This window comes from Entelurus aequoreus, linkage group LG16 (genome assembly GCF_033978785.1).
Source record: "Entelurus aequoreus isolate RoL-2023_Sb linkage group LG16, RoL_Eaeq_v1.1, whole genome shotgun sequence".
Lineage (NCBI taxonomy): Eukaryota > Metazoa > Chordata > Actinopteri > Syngnathiformes > Syngnathidae > Entelurus > Entelurus aequoreus.
The window spans coordinates 19,805,659-19,827,089 of NC_084746.1; the positions used below are offsets into that span (position 1 = coordinate 19,805,659).

Sequence of the window (21,431 nt, forward strand, 5' to 3'; positions counted from 1 at the left end):
ACTGATTCTAGTTAAACTCACATGGATTCAATATTACAGGCAATTTTAGACATTTTGCATGTTGTTTAGGAATTTTGATGAAATACATTTTTATTGCTTTTTTCGCATTATCTCAGGATTTAAAGAACATTACTGTCATATTGAGTAAAAAAACTACTTTTTGTGTTTGCAAGCCTTAAAAAAGCATATGTTTCGGGTAAAACTAAGAATACATTGCTTCACACATTTTTAGCCTTTTTTCAAGGGTGGTTTATGAGTTATGTCTAAAAAACTGTCATAATTACTGTGGCAGTTATAGCAATATGTGTAAAACCTATTTTTTGTATTTGCAAACCTACAAAAAATACTTTTTGGTTTTGCAAACCTTACAAAATATTTGTTTTCCAGTTAAATTTACAGAGATACATTTGTCCAGGCAATATTAGCCATTTTGCATGTGTTTTTTAGGTGTTATGTTCATATAACTTTCATATTTAGTATGACAGTTTTAATGTCATATTGAATAAAAAAAACTAACTTGTGTCTTTGCAAACCTCACAAAATATATTTTTTCTAGTAAAACTAACATGTCTCCAGGCATTATTAGCAATTTTGCATGTGTCGTTTAAGAGTTATGTTTAAATACATTTGTTGTTCTGGCTCTGCCATTAGTATTGTGTGCACTGGCTCTTTAAGAGAATCAGGAAGTGAGTGTCCTGGCCATGCTGCACAGAGAGGATGATGTAATGTGATTCAGGCCACGGAGACGGCATGTTGTTCTGTTCTGTAGCTGTGTTAGAGTTCATAAAAGCATTCCCTGTGAGTATTGCATTAAAAAATGATGTTTAGATGGAATATATGTTAGAAAGTAGTACATTTAAGTAGTTAATTTAATGTTTAAGGAACTATTTACAAGTCTTATTTTGAATGCATTATTTTGGCTCATATCAATGTAATGAGACAGTATATGATTTATGTTAAGCTTTAATTAATAATTGCTGCATTATTTGTGTATACTGATGCACCTATACTGTATCTGTTTGTTATAGTTTCACACCTGCCATATAAAAACGGGTCCAACTCATCCTGACTTCTGCGACTTCTTGTGTGGGGGTGTTTAACTAACTGGAAAGTGAAAAGGTTTCATGAAGCCAGTACAGTGAAAAGGGACACCTTTCGATGAACTGCTGAACCCCAGGCTGCACTGTCATACGCTGTTTTCAGACCAGCACGACAGACGTTGTTAAGTCAGCGTAAAGGCATAGTGAGTACATCAACACGAACAATGGAGAACGCTGAATCTACGGTTTCCCGGGCAAGCAGATCGTCCGGAACCAGATCGTCTGCCGCAAGTCTAACGTTAGCAGCTGCCACAGCACGTGCAAAAGCAGAAGCTGCCCAGGCCAGATAGTGCCTGTGGTCAAGGCTCATATCGTTCAGTTTCGCTCCCACACCAACGGCACAACATCATTTTTACTTCATAAAATAGATTTACTGGTAGTAAGTAAGATACCAAAAGTTCGGAAATTGACACCTAGCCCATTTTGTGTAATCGGTGTTGAAAGCCGGTACTATTTTTCAGTGAGGCGCAGTGATATCTAGTGGGGAGTGGCGCGGTTTTGGTCACATGGACCAATCAGGTAGCAGCTTTATTCTAACAACATACCTGCTATGGCGACGACAACATCCGAGAGTGAAGAGGAACGAAAGACCTCAAAAGTTAGAAAAAAAGTGCGTAAAGAGGAAAATAAAAGATGCTATATGCATCTTTCATCTGTGAACAATGAGGACGTCCAGCACTTCACTCGGACACGGTGGGACACATACAGAAACTATTTAAAACAGTGGCTTTGTCTGCAAGACCAGAACAAGCATCTGGCAGAAATCTATAAACATTGCTCGGATGTAGATTTTGACGCTATTCCTGACGACGCTGGGTTTCACGCAACATGCTACCGACGTTTTACAGATAAATCTGCATTGTTTTATGCCGAGAAAAGGACCGCACGGGCGGTGGGAGAACCATCTGCAGCCGCAGGTCAGTCAGCAGGCACGTCTGAAACTCCCCGAAAGAAACTTCGATCTCGTTCAGGTTTGCCCGTTGCTTCTGCCGGCCCCGTCCTGCCAGCCATCTGTATAATTTGTCAAAAAGTGGAAAAGTACACTCGTGTGGGAGGAAAACGCCAGAGGGATCAACTCACACAAGCAGAAACCGTGTCGGCAGGTATGTGACACACACACACACACACACACACACACACACACACACACACACACACACACACACACACACACACACACACACACACACACACACACACACACACACACACACACACACACACACACACACACACACACACACACGTGTGTGAATCTATAGTAATAATGTTACAGTACATAGCGTAGGATTGAAAGAATGTGTTGTTACTTTGTAATAACCAAATGGACCATTTATACACTGTCAGAGTTAAGGGGAGACCTTGGAATTTAAAAGTTTGAGAACCACTGGCCTAGAAAAGGAAGCCCCACCCATCCCCCCATATACCTTCACACCACAGCCCCAATCTCTATCTCCCCCCCCCCCCCACACACACACACACACACACCCCTGGACTGATTTACACATCACAACCCCCACCCCTCCCCCCGCACACCTTCACACCTCACCCCTCATCCCTGAACTGACTGAACTGTGACCACTACCCACATCCCTGCTGTGACTTCATGTCACCTCCACTGCTGCTACAATAATTGAAGAATGCATAGTGCACTTTATACATCATCATTGTCATATCATCCATTATCATCTTCACTGTGAACTGAATGTGCAATACTGCTTCTGTCTACTCATGCCCACTATAGATCTGTTGTAAGATCCACACTTTAATTTACTTTATCTTATTTCTTTATTTTTGTTTCTTATTTTATTTTATTATATTTATTAGTATTAAACATCCTTAGCATTTACATTTTTAGTAAGTTTATTGTAAGTGTGCAATATAGTTTAAGTTTATTCTTGTTTAATTTTTATATTCTGTGATTCTTTATTTAGCTTAAGTTTATATTTATATTTATATTTTGTGAATTTGCAAGGGGGACCAGCAAAATAAGCTTTTCATTGTGCAGTGTGACTGTCTGTTTATCTGTGCATATGACAATAGATATCTTGAATCTTGGAATGTTTAGCTGGGAGTTCAGCAGCTCACATCACAGAGTCGTAAATCACAGGGTCATAAATACCTCTCCAACCCCCCACTCAAGACACACACACACACACACACTTTTTTACTTGTAAATCTCTGATTTTGCCAATAAAGCTTATTCTAATTATTTTTCTTTTAAAGGCCAGTTGCTGAAGGCAGCTGAGATTAAGAAAGATGCTGCCATTCTTCTGCACATCAACGACAAAGACTGTGTTGCTATAGAGGTCCGGTACCATAGGACCTGTTACAGACAGTACACCAGGTTCTTGTCACTGTCTACAGCAACGCACACTGCAACCAGAGATGAAGAAATGTGAGTAATTACACTGTACTGTCATTTTGCTCACATTTAAAAAGTAAAAAAAATTTCAACAACATGCAGCTTATATTTAGTTTTGCTTAAGATACAGCTTTGAAAGCATGACTCTTTGCACATGTTAAGTGTGTGTGTGTGTGTGTGTTTTCAGACAACCCTTTGCTGACAGCTACAACCTCTTCTGTGACCAAGTGATCCGTCAAAGGATTATAATTGACAAAGAGGTGCTGAGAATGGACAAGCTAAGGAAGTTGTTCGTGGACACCGTTAAGAAGCACGAAGATCTTGATGCTTCAGGCTACAGGTAACTGAAACAAAAATAATAAAATATTCATACTGAAAAGTTTATTATTTATAGATTTAGTCTCTCCCCATAAAGGCTATGAGAGTATGTTTAAAGTAATTTGATTATCATTGATGTGTGTGTGTGTGTGTGTGTGTGTGTGTGTGTGTGTGTGTGTGTGTGTGTGTGTGTGTGTGTGTGTGTGTGTGTGTGTGTGTGTGTGTGTGTGTGTGTCTGTGTCTGTGTCTGTGTGTCTGTGTGTAATGTGCTCATATTTCCCTTTAACTTTATGTTTCAGGAGGGATAAACTGAAAAGAAGGTTGGTCCGTGATTTCCCCCAGCTGGTTTTCCACTGCCCTCCCCAGCGCAACGTCTCTGAAATGGTTTTTGTTGAGACATTATCGTTAGCAGACAGGGTACCTCTGCCATCAGGCACATCACCATCAACTACCGAGTCAACTGAGGTGAGCCAAGCTGAAAGCCAAGCTGAAAGTGACAGTGAACACACGGCTAGTACAACAGCTGGTCAGAATACCACGGAGAACACAAGGACACTTTACAGTGCAGGGCTGATATTGAAGCGCCTTCTAAGTGACTCTCCCGGTATGAAATGCCCGTGGCCTCCCACAGCAGAGGATTTAAATGTATCTGAAGCTAAATCTGTTGTGCCTGTTGAACTGTACAACTTCATTGCCTGGATTATAGGTGCAACAGAAGAGCCAACACTAGCCTGTTATGTTGATGTTCCTGATGATGTGAATCTAAAGGTTATCTCTCTTTGTCAAGACATTGTGTATCTGGCATCTAAAGGTCGAAAGCAGACACCCAAGTCATTGTGTCTTGGTCTAACTGTTCGCCATTTAACAGGTTCATCAAATGTTCTGTCACTGCTGAATAGGTTAGGACATTGTGCTTCACGGGACACAGTTGTCAGTCTTGACACTAGCCTTGCTCAGCTACAACTTTTAGAGGGTAGAAACAAAATACCCAAGGGATTCGCACAGAAGGCACCCACAATACTGGTGTGGGACAACATTGATTTTGGGGAGGAGACACTGTCAGGTCATGGAACTACTCACCACACAAATGGCATTATGCTCCAAAGTTCTGTCACTGAAACTGTGTCGAGAACAGAGAGACAGCCACTACAGAAGGCAGTTAAATCATTCAAACCACCTCCTAGCTACCCCGTAGAACACTACCAACAGTCTAAAAGACACGGGCCACAGAACTTGAGTCACCATGGAAGTGTTCCATTGGATGCAGAAACATACAGGTTGAACACTGTATCTGCTGCCAAAACTGAACTGGCATATGTTTCAGTAAAGTACACAGATGCTGAAGCATGCACAGTGCCAAGCTGGACAGGTTTCCATACACTGCTCCAAAGTGGGGCCACTCTGCCAAAGTCAGCACTGTATTATCTTCCAGTCATTGAGGCTTCACCGACGGAGATGTCAACAGTTAACACGATTTTGAAGCGAAGTGTTGAAATTGCTGATCAGCTAGCACTGGACCATGTAGTGGTAGTTTTTGACCAGGCTATATATGCCAAAGCTCAGCAAATCCGCTGGAAGGACCAGGAATTGACAAAACGCCTTGTGATTAGACTTGGTGAGTTTCATACTTGCATGTCTTTCCTAGGGATTATAGGAAAAAGGTTTGGTGATGCAGGACTGCAAGACATACTCATTGAGTCTGAAGTTGTTGCCCCAGGTTCCATCAATGGTGTGATCAGTGGTCATCATTACAACCGCAGCATGAGGGCACAGAAACTTATGTATGAGAGCCTGCAACGTGCCAGATTCAGCACATTCTTAGACTCTTTGACACCAGCGGGGAGAGATGAGTGCATGGCTGTCATCAGTGAAATCAAAGACACATTCCCAGACAGAACAGTGGATGTTTTGTGTGCAAACCAGAAATTTGACCAAATGTGTTCAAAGTATGCTCTCTTTGTGGAAAAGAGAACTGCCGAAAACCCAACGTTTGCTTTCTGGAGTTCTTACATTGACATGGTGCAAATACTCCTTCTGTTTGTGAGAGCTACACGAGAATCAGACTGGCAGCTTCACCTGTCAACAGTGCGCTTGATGATGGCATGGTTTTTTGCTTATGATCGTGTAAACTATGCTAGGTATTTGCCTACATACTGGATGGAAATGGTCAACTTGCCTATAACACACCCTTCTTGTCACAAAGACCTCAGTGTGAAAGGTCAGTGGACTGTTCAACATCAAAGTGCCCATGGATTTGCCTCCATTGCTTGTGACCAGGCTATTGAGCAAACATGCAACAGAGATTCAAAGACAAAGGGTGGCTGGACAGGAATAACTCTAAATAGGGCTGCAGTGTCTCGCTGGATATTGTCACAACATGAACGAGCTGCCATAGCTAGACAATGTGAGTCAATGTCTGGAAAATCCCCAGAAACACGAAGGCGAAAAGATCTAGACCGCTCACGGATTCATGCCGATGAAGAAGCTGTGACCAGAATAAGTTCCACCATTGATTCCATGCTGAACCCATTTGACTTACACCAAGATGGCATTGTTTGTCTTAGCTCAGGGACAGTAGCATCTGAAGGGGTCAAGAAGGATTTGCTTGCAGCACCAGAAAGGGGGGAAGAAGCTGTCAAAGTCTTTATTGACCAAAGACTGTTAACAAAATCAGTCGACATTTTTGCCCCCATCAAGGCTCAAAAACTGAAGACCTTTAGTGACCAGGCAAAAACAAAGACAAAATCTGCAGCAGCCAAAGATGTCATTCTGCGTGCAGACAAGAAACTTTTCTCCAGGCTACTCATTATTGGTCAAAGTAGAAAGGTAGACCTGAGGCAAATTCTGTCCTACTCCTTGGGAACGGTTTCATATCCCTTAGCCAGTACTGATGGGTCACTTGCTAAAACAGACAAATCTGCCTTGATGAATATATTGGAGAACAAAGACAAAGACTGCTTAGTTCAGCAAGTTCCGTCAGATGGAGCTATTCTCTTCGATGGCATGGCAGTCATTCAAGCCATGCATTCCAAACCAGCTACCTTTGGAGAGTTGGCTGACAACTTACTCCAGTACGTGGTCAAGATAGCTCTGCAGCACAAGTGTACAAGGATAGACTTTGTCATTGACCAGTATCCAGAAATCAGTATTAAAAACCTAGAGCGGTCACGGAGAGCTGAGGGTGGTACACAACAGGTGCAGATCTATGGACGGGATCAGAAGGCACCCACACAGTGGAAAAAGTTTCTATCTAATGGGACCAACAAAGCAGCACTGGCAGAATTCCTCTTTGTTGCATGGCGAGATGCTGATCTCACCATTTTGGGCAGGGACTTCAGCTTGTACATAGCACATGGAGAACTGTGTCACTGTGTTACTGTGAAAGAGGGTTCACAAACTGTCAGTGCTGTTCACGAACTGACATGTGACCATGAGGAATGTGACACTAGGGTGTTTTTACATGCACAGCATGCTGCACAAGAACATCAAACTGTTGTCATCAAAAGCCCTGACACTGATGTGGCAGTGATTGCTGTAAGTCTTCAAAGAGCTTTACAGTGTAGCTTGTATTTTTTCACGGGAGTAGGCAACAGAACGAGGATCATAGACGTGGCTAAGGTGGCAGCAGCTCTTGGCAACAGTGTTTGTTCTGCACTCATTGGCATCCATACCTTCACAGGTTGTGACTCGACCAGTGCCTTTCATGGCAAGGGCAAAAGGAAGACATTTTCTCTTGCTTGTCAGAAAGACGAATACCTGACTGCGTTCTCAAATCTGGGCAGCAGTTTTAACCTTGACCAGTCTACGTTCAAAACACTGAGCAAATATGTGTGCCACCTGTATGGACAGGCATCTGCCAAAGACGTGAACGATGCAAGATACAAAGCATTCTGTATGGCATCGTCAGCTTTGCCAGAACTGTCCATTCCCCCAACAAGTGATGCCCTCCACCAACACTGCAAAAGGGCAAACTACCAAGCAGCAGTAATGCGACATTCCCTGACTGGTATGATGTGTGCCCCTTCACCCATTGGCAATGGATGGTACATTGAGGATGGGGAGTTAACAGTAAGATGGATGACTAGAAATCCTGCCCCAGATAGTGTGCTGCAGGTAGTCCACTGTGGTTGCAAGACAAGCAAATGTGAAACAGAAAGATGTTCATGTATGTCTGCAAAAATGTCTTGTACTGATTTATGTCACTGCCAGAACTGTGGAAATGTTTCAAAGGAAACAGAAGAAAGAGGTGCATGGGATGATGACACAGATGAAAGTGATATTGATGAGTAATTACGCACCATGTCACCATGTAAAATTTGCCACTTTTGTTTCTTTATCAAGATGTTTGATTATCGAGATGCCACACTGCCATTTTAACGGTAAAGCTTAAATAATGTCTGTATTACCTTTTTTTTCAAATTTGTTTTGGTCTTTTGTGTGTGTTTGTGTGTGTGTGTGTGTGTGGGGGGGGGGGGGGGTATAAATGACACATGCTGTGAAACAATTTGCTACTTTAATAAATATTTATCATATTTTATACCAATTTGGGCCTTTACTGCATCTATTTTAATCTTGTCCATTTTTGCCTTATTCCAGTTTTGGGGTGCATGGTAATATTTTGCTAGATTTTAAGCCACTTTTGGCCACGGTGTGTTACTTCTTTTGTACCTTTGATTACATAGAAGGTTGTGACATTTTTTTAATGTATGATACATAAGCTTTTAGCTAAATTTAATAAGTGTGTGCTTCATTGTGCTGGGGCAAATCACTTCAGTTGAATCGTTTTTTAAGAAATTTGCTACATTTCATGATCTAAATTCACATATGAGTATACTAAGGCACCAATATTTGTTTCAGATGTTAGGTATATGTATTTATGATATTTGAGAAAGATTTTGTGTTGCCAAAATGAATAAGACATATTTTACAAGCCAAAACTGCAGCACAAGATTTTCGTTTTTTGTGATTTACCTCTATATACATTTCTGGCTTGTGACAAAATTTGGCTAGGTATCATGTTCTGAACTTTTAACCCAAAGTCCAGAAGGGTATTATCTATGCAAAAATGCATTGAACAAGTTGTGCTTAGACGTGGGAGCGAAATTCATTTTCTAGGCACTTTTTCTCATGTCAGCTCACCGTCTAAGAGCTGCATTTGCAAAGAAATAAATAGAAATTAAACTAGAAAAAGCTAGATTGGAAGCAACACTTCATGCACTCGAGAAAGAAGGTGAAGCACAAGCTGCCGCCGCCGAAGCAGCAGTGATGGAGGACGCTGCTGCAAGATTGGAAACGACAGTGGAACATTATATTCATCTGCCCTCACTCCAAAGCGCCCATGAGCGGACAGCTGAATACATAAGAAAACACAGTGAGCCCAGCATTGAGCCCAGTGATAAAGAGCCACATGAAATAAACACAAAGGACATTAAACTAGATGAAGGGATAAACAAAGTAAAAATTAAGGAATCCGATAGGCAACAGGAATCTGTACCCAGTCTCAAAAGACTATCAGCCCCAAAGACCCCCAGAAAACAGTGCTTATAATATTCCTATGTATACAACGCCCTCTACTGTCCGCAACCGGTATTACTCACCCGCTCAATATCATTCTAATGACACTAATGAACTTGCTAAATATCTAGTAAGGAGTCAGTTGTTAACGTCTGAGCTCACAAAGTTTGATGACAAACCAGAAAATTATTTAGCTTGGAAATCATCATTCACTAACGCTACAGAGAGTCTTGATCTTAAAGCTGGGGAAGAAATTGACCTCCTGATTAAATCACTGGGCCCAGAGTCAGTTAAACATGCACGTCGTATCAGAGCAGTGAATATAAACAAATCACCAGCTGCATTACAACTCATCTGGGACAGGCTAGAAGAGACCTATGGTTCGCCAGAGGCCATAGAGGGCGCTCTTTTTGCAAAACTTGACCAGTTCCCCAAAATAGGGCCAAAAGATCACCTAAAACTAAGAGAGCTAAGCGATTTACTGTTGGAAATCAATTCAGCAATGCAAGAAGGATATTTACATGGACTGTCCTATCTTGATACGGCAAGAGGCATCGCTCCAATCGTGGAAAAATTGCCGTATGAACTACAGGACAGATGGATGATGGAAGGCTCGCGCTCCAAACAGGAATATAAAGTAATTTTTCCTCCTTTTACCTTCTTTCTGCAGTTTATTCAGACACAAGCAAAGGCACGCAACGACCCAAGCTTCCATATCCAGCCATCATTCATCAGCGGAGTAAAAAAGGACAGATTTGGAGAAAATTACAGTAACAACCGCAGAACAGTTTCAGTGCATAAAACAAGCGTAACAGCCACACCCACTAATGAACCAGACAAATGGTGTCCTGTACATAACAGACCTCATGCACTACAACATTGTAGAAGTTTTAAGGAAAAACCTCTACAAGATAGGAAGAGACTGTTAAAGCAACATAATATATGTTACAAGTGCTGTGCATCTACCAGACATGTGGCTCGTAACTGTGAAGCAGCAGTTAAATGTTCTGAATGTGACTCTGACAAGCACCCTTCTGCCTTGCATCCAGACTCACCTTCCCTTCCTCTCAGGTCTTCCTTACCTCCAGCATATCACGGCAGGGAGCAAGAAGATGGGCAGGAGGAAACAGTCGTTGCAAGTTGCACTGAGGTATGTGGGGAGGGCTTTTTAGGAAAGTCATGTTCTAAAATATGCCTGGTCAGTGTTTACCCAGCTAATGACCGCAGCAAGAGCAAAAGAATGTACGCCATGTTGGACGACCAGAGTAACTTGTCATTGGCACGCTCTGAGTTTTTGGATATGTTCAAAGTTAACAGCCTTGCAGCGCCATACACTCTGCAGACCTGTTCTGGTGTAGGTCTCACAGCTGGTCGCAGAGCCTCTGGTTACGTCATAGAGTCCATAGATGGCGCCACTGCAATACAGCTACCAATGTTGATCGAGTGTAACATGATACCAAACAAAAGAGAGGAAATTCCCACTCCAGCCGCTGCACAAGGTCATCCTCATCTCGAACGTATTGCACACAAAATACCACCTCTCGATGACAGTGCTGAGATTTTTCTATTACTCGGAAGAGACATTCTAAGAGTCCATAAAGTGCGCAGTCAAATCAATGGAACACACAATGCACCATATGCACAGAGGCTGGATCTAGGCTGGGTGATAGTGGGAGAAGTTTGCTTGGGCAGCACTCATAAGCCTTCAGAGGTCACCAGTTTAAAGACTCACGTTCTAGCAAATGGGAGGCCCACTCATTTTCCTCCTTGTGAAAATCACTTCACTATCAAATCAGAGACTAATCTTCCAGATCGACAGCTAGCTCTCAGTAGCACAAAAATGAAAGAAAATGCAAGCAACGTAAGCTTTGGAAGAGATGTTTTCTGTCAGACTAAAAATGACAACAAGCTTGCACCTTCGATGGAGGATCTGTTATTCCTCAAAATTATGGACAATGAGTTCACACAAAATGAGTCAAAGAGCTGGGTGGCCCCACTACCTTTTCGTGAGCCAAGGAAAATACTACCAAACAACCGCCAGTATGCAGTTAGTCCCCTCAAGTCACTGCAACACACACTCATAAAAAACCCAGAAATGCAGTCCCACCTCACAGACTTTATGCAAAAGATGATGGACAATGGACATGCTGAGCTTGCACCCCCAGTACAGAAAAACAAAGAGTATTGGTATTTGCCCTTTTTCGGAGTCTACCATCCACAGAAAAAATCGCAGATAAGAGTGGTATTTGACTCCAGCGCACAGTTTGAAGGTATGTCACTAAATGATGCGTTACTCTCAGGGCCTAACCTAAACAACAGTCTATTGGGTGTACTAGTGAGGTTTAGGAAGCATAAAGTTGCAATAACCGCAGACATTCAGCAGATGTTTTACTGCTTTCTAGTAAGAGAGGACTGTAGAGATGTTTTAAGATTTGTGTGGCACAAAGACAACAACACCAAAAATGACATAGTGGACTACAGAATGTGCGTCCATGTTTTTGGCAATAGCCCCTCCCCTGCAGTAGCAACCTATGGGCTAAGAAGAGCTGCACAACAAGGTGAGGAAAAATACGGGGCAGATGTGCGTCAGTTTGTTGAAAGAGACTTTTATGTGGATGATGCCTTGAAGTCTGTTCCCACTGAGCAAGGCGCCATCAATCTTGTCAAAAGAACACAAGAAATGCTAGCAGCCTCAAATCTCCGGCTCCTCAAAATAGCCTCCAATAAAGTTGAGGTGATGGATGCTTTTCCAGTGGGGGACCGTGCCAAAGATCTCCAGGATTTGGACCTGTTCAAGGACGACCTTCCTGATCAGCGAAGCCTTGGCATAAAATGGAACATAATGTCAGACTATTTCACCTTTCACATCCCCCATACAGATAAACCCTACACACGCAGAGGGGTCCTTTCAACAGTAAACAGTGTATTTGACCCGCTAGGGTTTCTGTCTCCAGTCATCATCCAAGGACGACTCCTTTTGAGAGAACTTTCGCTGCACACTACAGAGTGGGATTCAGCCCTGCCCGAGGACATGAGAGGGAAATGGGTAGAATGGCAGCAGTCCCTACAATGCCTCAGTAACCTCCAAATGCCGCGCACATACTCTAACATCCCACTTTCTCAAGCCAAATGTGTAGAACTATGCATCTTTTCGGACGCATCTATGAAAGCAATATGTGCAGTTGCTTATATTAAAGTTACCGCTGCTGATGGCACAACAGAAGTTGGCTTTGTTCTGGGTAAGGCACGACTCACCCCCCAGCCGGAGCTTACAGTCCCCAGGCTTGAACTCTGTGCCGCAGTTATGGCTGTGGAAATGGCAGAAGTGATAAGCGATGAGATTGACCATCAAATAGACAAAATTGGCTTCTACACAGATAGCAAGGTGGTCCTGGGCTATATCAACAACCAGTCAAGGCGCTTCTACGTCTATGTAAACAACCGTGTTCGACGCATCAGAGAGTCAACAACACCTGAGCAATGGCACTTCGTCGCAACGGATCAAAATCCTGCTGACCACGGCTCACGCGCTGTCCCAGCTTCAGAGTTGCAGAAAACGTCATGGTTCACAGGGCCGGCCTTCCTACAGTGCTCTTCAGACATCCAGCCAGAGCAACATCTGTATGAGCTACTGGAGCCAGACAGTGATGCAGAGGTGCGCCCAGAGGTAAGAACCCTCTGCACAAACACTACAAAAACCGTGTTAGACACAAAACGCTGGGAACGCTTTTCCTCATGGAAATCACTGAAAAGAACTGTAGCAAACCTGATTCACGTAGCACAATGCTTCTCCTCTTCCAAAACAAACAAAGACTGTAATGGTTGGCATATCTGTAAAACAGCCATTACATGTGAACTGTTAGAGCAAGCTGAGAACATTATGATGAAAAATGTTCAGCAAGAAACGTATGCAGATGAGATCAAATGCATTTCAGCAAAACAAAATCTTTCCAAACACAGCCCGCTCATAAAGCCTAACCCCATCATTGGAAATGACAGCCTATTGAGAGTCGGTGGTCGCATTATTCGCTCAGGCTTAGAAGCAAAAGAAATGAATCCTATTATATTACCAGGCACCAACTACATAACCACCCTCCTTGTGCGACATCACCATGAAAAGGTTAACCACCAAGGGAGACACTTTACCGAAGGGGCGGTCAGAGAAAGTGGCCTGTGGATTGTAGGTGCAAAAAGGTGCATTGGCAAAGTTATAAACAAGTGTGTTACATGCAAGAAACTGAGAGGAAAGTTTGAGGAGCAAATAATGAGTGACCTGCCAGTAGACCGACTTCAGCTAGAGCCCCCCTTTTCTTATGTGGGCTTGGACATTTTTGGCCCATGGGAAGTATTCACAAGGCGTACAAGAGGAGGACAGGCTAACAGCAAACGGTGGGCAGTACTCTTTACCTGCTTGTGCACAAGGGCTGTTCACATTGAAGTTGTGGAGGAGATGAGCTCATCAAGTTTTATCAATGCACTGAGGCGCTTTTTTGCGCTGAGAGGTCCTGCTAAACAGCTGCGCTCCGACTGTGGCACTAATTTTATTGGTGCTCACAAAGAGATCACAACGTCAGTGCCAGACGAGAACAAAGTGCAACAATATTTACAGGAACACAAGTGCACATGGGTATTCAACCCACCCCATTCATCCCATATGGGTGGAGTATGGGAACGTATGATCGGCCTGGCGAGGCGCATTCTGGACAACATGTTGCTGCAAGCTGGTCGTGCCCAACTTACCCATGAAATACTGACTACATTTCTTGCAGAAGTCACGGCCATAATAAATGCCCGCCCGCTAATACCAGTCTCATCAGACCCAGAGCATCCTTTCATTCTAAGCCCTGCTATGCTGCTCACACAAAAAACGCATGCTGTTCCTCCAATCTGTGACAACATCGACCAGAAGGAGATGCTGAAGAGCCACTGGAAGCGTGTTCAGTTCCTCGCAGACAACTTCTGGAGCAGGTGGCAAAAGGAGTATCTAAGCAGCCTCCAATCTCGTCAGAAATGGCACCACAAAAGGACTGACATTAAAGAAGGGGATGTAGTACTCCTTAAGGACGAACAAACAAGAAGAAATGAGTGGCCAATGGGCGTCATTGCAAAGACAGTTCCCAGTGTCGATGGAACCGTGAGAAAGGTTGAGGTTAGAGTCGCTAACCAAGGGACTGTCAAGACTTATTTTAGACCCATATCAGAATTGTTTTTTCTGTTATCCGGTGATGTTTAAGTTTGTTTATTTGTGGTATCCATAGGATGCCAGACGGGGAGTGTTCTGGCTCTGCCATTAGTATTGTGTGCACTGGCTCTTTAAGAGAATCAGGAAGTGAGTGTCCTGGCCATGCTGCGCAGAGATGATGATGTAATGTGATTCAGACCACGGAGACGGCATGTTGTTCTGTTCTGTAGCTGTGTTAGAGTTCATAAAAGCATTCCCTGTGAGTATTGCATTAAAAAATGATGTTTAGATGGAATATATGTTAGAAAGTAGTACATTTAAGTAGTTCATTTTGATGTTTAAGGAACTATTTACAAGTCTTATTTTGAATGCATTATTTTGGCTCATATCAATGTAATGAGACAGTATATGATTTATGTTAAGCTTTAATTAATAATTGCTGCATTATTTGTGTATACTGATGCACCTATACTGTATCTGTTTGTTATAGTTTCACACCTGCCATATAAAAACGGGTCCAACTCATCCTGACGTCTGCGACTTCTTGTGTGGGGGTGTTTAACTAACTGGAAAGTGAAAAGGTTTTATGAAGCCAGTACATTTGTATTGCTCTTTTCGCATTGTCTCATATTCTAAGAACAATACTGTCATCCATCCATCTATCCATTTTCTACCGCTTATTCCCTTCGGGGTCGCGGGGGGCGCTGGAGCCTATCTCAGCTACAATCGGGCGGAAGGCGGGGTACACCCTGGACAAGTCGCCACCTCATCGCAGGGCCAACACAGATAGACAGACAACATTCACACTCACATTCACACACTAGGGACCATTTAGTGTTGCCAATCAACCTATCCCCAGGTGCATGTCTTTGGAGGTGGGAGGAAGCCGGAGTACCCGGAGGGAACCCACGCAGTCACGGGGAGAACATACAAACTCCACACAGAAAGATCCCGAGGCCGGGATTGAACTCACGACTACTCAGGACCTTCGTATTGTGAGGCAGACGCACTAACCCCTCTCCACCGTGCTGCCGTACTGTCATGTTGAGTAAAAAACTACTGTTTGTGTTTGCAAGATTTAAAAAAGCATATGTTTGGAGTAAAACTCCCAAGGATGCATTATTTCAGGCATTATTACCATTTTGCATGTTTGGTTTAGGAGTTATGTTTAAATAACTGTAATATTGCGTGTGACAGTATACTGTCATAGTGAGTAAAACCTAATTTTTGTATTTGCAAACCTTACAAAAACATTTGATCCTATTAAAACTCACATGGATTCAATATTACAGGCATTTTTAGACATTTTGCAAGTTTGGTTTGTGACTTGTCCCTGTCTGATACCAGCAAGGCAGAGTCATCCGCAAACAAGAACAATTAACAGTCGCATGTTCAGTTTATGTATATTAGGAACAGTAAAGGCTGCCTTGGGGGACTCCACAGCTCACTGAGAGGGTGGGGGGGGGGGGGGCACGGTGCCGTTCACTTCTACCACCTGTTCCCTCCCCTCCAAATAAGATTGCATCCAGCTCGATGAGGTTTTGTTAAATCCGATTGCTCTGAGTTTATCCAACAGTATAGCGTGGTTAACGGTGTCAAAAGCCTTCTGAAGGTCCAGCATGGCCATGCCACAGTATCTGCCGCGTCCACCTCACGTTTGATGTGGTCGGTCAGATAGAGAAGGCATTAGTGTGTGAATGTGTGAATGTGTGTGTATGAATGTGTGTGTGTGAATGGGTGAATGTGAAGCGCTTTGAGTTCCTTAAAAAAGGTAGAAAAGCGCTGTACAAGTACAACCCATTTACCATTTACCATTTAGTGGAGTGGTTAGTTCTGAAGCCGGATTGGAATTTGTACATGAGTTTATTAGTGGCGAGGTCATCGGATTTGCGGCCTCATGTTTTGGACACTCGGGTGAAGAGAGGAAGCAGAGCTTTTTTTTTTTTTTTGTCCTGTGCAGCTTCTCAGGCAAATCATATAGTTGATGTAGATGCCCATATCGGCTGTTCAGATTTACTTTACAAAAGAGAAGTGTAGGATACTTCTCTTGTTGCCTTATTTGTATTTGACTTTATTAAATGTATTTATATTATCATTTGGTGCAGCCGGGCCAGAGCAGGAGGGGATAGAAAGAGAAAAAAAGGAAGACAGAGGGGGGAATTGTGGGGACAAGAGGGGGATTAGACAGAGAGACAAAAACAACAACAGCAAACACAACAACAACAACAACAACAATAGAGCAACATCAGCAAATACGACATGTACAAATATGATGGTAAAAGTAATAGCAAATAAGCAGTTAGCGAAAATAAAAAATAATACAGAAATGACAATGAGCATTATTACACTAAAAATGGAGCAATACAAATACCAATAGAAATAGCGCTATTGACAATGAACGATACCAATACTTTACCTTTATTATCAACAATACAGTTGTTCAAATGCAACAATACATATACGTAATGATAACTTGAGAAACAAAAGAATGCAGAAATATGGGGGGGAGAAAGAGAAGCAACCTACATTAACCTTGTAGATTGTTATAGTAACAATAGGTTAAGCTTTGTCAGAGTGCCATGTGTTATACCCAGTTTACCCTAGGGCAACAACATTAATATATGTTTGATGAAACGTGATTATGTGCATGAGTGTATGTGTGCATATGTACTTGTATATGTACATTATGTGTATATCGGTGTTTGTACAGTGAATGTATATGTACAGTATGTGTATGTGTGTGTTTGTACAGTGAATGTATATGTACAGTATGTGTATGTGTGTTTGTACAGTGAATGTATATGTACAGTATGTGTATATGTGTTTGTACAGTGAGTGTATATGTACAGTATGTGTATATGTATGTTTGTACAATGAATGTACATGTACAGTATGTATATGTGTATGTTTGTATAATGAATGTGCTTGTGGATGTACGAACTTTGAGTGTGTAAAAATGTACTGTATTTGTATATGTATGTGGGAGCGTAGGTACCTATGTATGTGTGTATGTATGTATGTATGTGAGTATATGTGAATTTGTGTGTACAATACATTTGACTCCCAGTGTGTGTGGGAGCCAGAGTACAGCCCCAGCCTCCCCGAGAGCCCAAACCACAAACAGTAGGTGTGGGATGCCCAAGGAACCAGGGACCACCGCCCCCACGCAGCCAAGCCGGACAGTGACAGGAACCCCAGAGCCCCGCCCACCGCGCCGCCCACAAGGGCCAGCAGCAGGCCGCAGACAGACGCACCCGGCAGAAGACAAGGCACGAGAAAAGCAGGGGACAGCCAGACCCCAAGCCAGCGAGAGACCATACCCCACACGGGCAGAAAGGCTGGACGCCCCCGCCCGAGGGGCCCGGAGACCCCCCCGCCGGTTGACGGGAAGACCGCCCCCGCCCCACCGGCAACTGGGGCCCCACGAGCCCACCCCCCACCCCCGGAGAGCGCGGCGAGGCCAGCCCCCGGCCAGCCCCCGGCCAGCCCCCGGCCAGCCCCCGGCCACCCCCCGGCCACCCCACCCAAGCCGGCCGCCACAGGACCACCCAGCACGGGGCCACGGGAACCACCCACCCAACCCGCAGGGACCCCAACGATGGAGATGGAACAACCAGTCCCCCCCCTGAGGTAAGGGGGAAAAAATTTAAAATAAAATAAAAAATGAAAATAAAAATAAAAGGAATAAAAAATATTGAAAAAATAAAAATAAATAAATAATTAAATATATTATAAAAATAAAAAAAAGAAAAGAAGATCACAGACATGCTGACACACAAGGTCACCACCCCAACAACTGGCCGACTCGCAGCACCTCAGAAAACCTTGCAGCACCAAGCTACCACAGTAGACGCAGGGACTAGACCCAGCAGGCCCCAACCAAGACGGGCAACCAGAAGGGATGGACGGTGGGACCCAGGAGCTCCAGACACGCAGTCTGGATGCAGTAGCCTGAGGCGCCGACCCCCACCTGACAGGCAGGCCCAGAACGTACCCCCAGAAATATACATACATATCTATATACATACACATACACATGTACACGTACACACATATATACATATATACACATACACATAAATATACATACATACATACACATACACACACATATACATACATATAAACAGCTTGTCAGCCTCGGCAACCACCTCGCGCGCGCGCTGCCACCAGTCACAACATCAGCCACCCCCCTGCACCAGACTCAGCAGCTAAGGGCGCCCACACCACAAACAAACGGCAGCAGAAACAGCAGCTGCAATACCCCCAGACAGCCAGCACCACCCAATCAAATCAAAGCGATCAAAAAAAAAACTGCGACCGGCAACCACACGCCAACAGGATCACGGAGACCAGCCAGCGCCAGCCCACCAGCCAGCCCAAACGTCAACACGCAAACAAGAGACACCAACACCCCCCCACCACCCAAACCCAAACCCGCACAAACACACCACCGCCCAAACAACCGAGACACAGCATCCAGACCAGACAAGGGCGCCGCGGCCCCACCACATCAAGTCACCAACAGACACCCCACAGCGCAAGGTCGGGCCACACGGGCACGGACCCCACCCAACAGGAAGCGAGACCCGCGCGACGCCACACACAAATATATAATAAGATTAACCAAAAATAATAATAATAATTAAAAAAATAAAATAAAAAAAATTAAAAAATTAAAATAAATACAAAAAATATATACAAAAAAAAAAAATATATATATATATATATATATATATATATATATATATATATATATATATATATATATAAATAAATAAAATGAAAATAAAAATAAAATAAAATAAGTAAATAATAAAAATAAAAATAAATAATAAATTAAAAAAAAAAGATAATAATAATAAATGAATAAAAGCCTGGCAGGCCACCAGACCGCATCTGCGCCGGCCGACAAGGCAATGAGGGGTGCGCCGAACCCCAACCCCCCCACATGCATGTGTACAAGGCCCCCAGAGTGTCTCCTGTGTAGTTAAAATTAGGAGGTCAGCCATTTCAGCCGACCTCCAGTCCCTACTGATGCGTGTACTGTAGCGTGAGTGAGATATGTATGCTTGTGGGAACTAAATATGCGATTAAAATTGGGGGACATCAAGGTCTTGGTGGGTCCCAACCAAGCCGAGCCCCCCAAATCCTAAGTGTCTAATATGCAGCTAAGATTGAGGGATGGACGAGCAGGGGACAAAACAGGAGGATTGGAGCCCCATAGGAGGCATCCTCATCCCCCCGCCATGCCTCCCCGCAGGAAAATCCCCCAAAGTCCTATATATGTGTGACTGTGTGTGCTATAAGTAGGAGGAGTAGAGGGCCCGGACACCCCCCCCAGTCCATGCGGCCGACAACCAGGAACTACGGCCAGGAGGCCAACGCCGCCCCCCCACGGCCCGTGACCCACACGAGGTCATCGGATTTGCGGCCTCATGTTTTGGACACTCGGGTGAAGAGAGTGGCAGAGCTTTCTACCGATCACCACCTGGTGGTGAGCTGGGTTCGATGGTGGGGGAGGATGCCAGACAGACCTGGCAGGCCCAAATGCATTGTGAGGGTCTGCTGGGAACGCTAGCAGAGTCTCCTGTCAGAGAGAGTTTCAATTCCCACCTCCGGAAGAACTTTGAACATGTCACGAGGGAGATGCTGGACATTGAGTCTGAGTGGACCATGTTCCGTGCCTCTCTTGTCGAGGCGGCTGATTGGAGCTGTGGCCGCAAGGGGTTTGGTGCCTGTCGTGGCGGTAATCCTAGAACCCGCTGGTGGACACCAGCAATGAGGGATGCCGTCAAGCTGAAGAAAGAGCCTATCGGGTCCTTTTGGCTCATGAGACTCCAGAGGCAGCGGACAGGTACCGACAGGCCAAGCGAAGGGCGGCTTCAGCGGTCGCAGAGACAAAAACTCGGACATGGGAGGAGTTTGGGGAAGCCATGGAAAACGACTTCCGGACGGCTTCGAAAAGATTCTGGACCACCATCCGCCGCCTCGGGGGGGGGGGGGGGGGCAGTGCACTGTCAACACCGTGTATGGTGAGGATGGTGTGCTGCTGACCTCTATTGCGGCTGTTGTGGATCGGTGGAGGGAATACTTCGAACACGTCTTCCTATGAGGAAGCAGTGCCTGGAGTATCTGTGGTGGGCTCTCCTATTTCTGGGGCTGAGGTTGCCAAGGTAGTCAAAAAGCTCTGTCCGGCTCTGGATGCTGTGGGGCTGTCTTGGTTGAGAAGACTCTGCAACATCGCGTGGACATGGGGGGGGGGGGGGGGGGGGGGGCGGTACCTCTGGATTGGCAGACCGAGGTGGTGGTTCCTCTCTTTAAGAAGGGGAACTATCGTTCCAACTATCGTGGATCACACTCCTCAGCCTTCCCGGTAAGGTCTATTCATGTGTACTGGAGAGGAGGCTACGCCGGATAGTCGAACCTCGGATCCAGGACGAACAGTGTTGTTTTCATCCTGGTCATGGAACAGTAAACGAGGTCTATACTCTCGGCAGGGTCCTTGAGTGTGCATGGGAGTTTACCCAACCAGTCTACATGTGCTTTGTGGACTTGGAGAAGGCATTCGACCGTGTCCCCCGGGAAGTCCTGTGGGGAGTGCTCAGAGTATGGGGTATCGGACTGTCTGATTGTGGCGGGTCGCCCCTGTATGATCAGTGTCAGAGCTTGGTCTGTAAGTTAAGTAAGTCGGACCCCTTTCCAGTGAGGGTTGGACTCCGCCAAGGCTGCCCTTTGTCACCGATTCTGTTCATAACTTTTATGGACAGAATTTCTAGGCGCACTCATGGCGTTGAGGGGATCCGGTTTGGTGGCTGCAGGTTTAGGTCTCTGCTTTTTGCAGATGATTTGGTCCTGTTGGCTTCAACTGGCCAGGATCTTCAGCTCTCATTGGATCGGTTCGCAGCCGAGTGTGAAGCGACTGGGATGAGAATCATCACCTCCAAGTCCC

At 44.5% G+C, this 21,431-nt stretch overlaps 2 protein-coding genes across 8 annotated transcripts in view; both read left to right on the forward strand.

Annotated features, from left to right (window-relative positions):
• The first annotated feature begins 736 nt into the window (after positions 1-736).
• On the forward strand, positions 737-8,241 carry LOC133630687 (uncharacterized). Of its 2 annotated transcripts, XM_062022329.1 has the most exons (6): positions 737-798; positions 1,029-2,017; positions 2,072-2,203; positions 3,327-3,498; positions 3,653-3,805; positions 4,083-8,241. In XM_062022329.1, the coding sequence occupies exons 2-6, from the start codon at positions 1,651-1,653 to the stop codon at positions 8,071-8,073; spliced, it is 4,815 nt and encodes a 1,604-aa protein (XP_061878313.1). In that variant the 5' UTR covers positions 737-798; positions 1,029-1,650; the 3' UTR covers positions 8,074-8,241. The 2 variants fall into 2 exon arrangements, with proteins under 2 accessions (XP_061878313.1, XP_061878312.1); XM_062022328.1 differs by having other exon boundaries at positions 1,029-2,203.
• A 4,535-nt stretch (positions 8,242-12,776) lies between these two features.
• LOC133630688 (anoctamin-1-like) overlaps positions 12,777-21,431 on the forward strand; it is a 242,799-nt gene continuing 234,144 nt past the window's right edge. For 5 of the 6 annotated variants that reach the window (XM_062022331.1, XM_062022333.1, XM_062022332.1 and 2 more), the window contains exon 1: positions 12,777-12,964. In XM_062022331.1, the coding sequence (XP_061878315.1) occupies positions 12,921-12,964 (44 nt within the window). In that variant the 5' untranslated portion in view covers positions 12,777-12,920. The remainder of the gene's footprint in view (positions 12,965-21,431) is intronic. The other variant, XM_062022335.1, reaches the window with a different exon arrangement.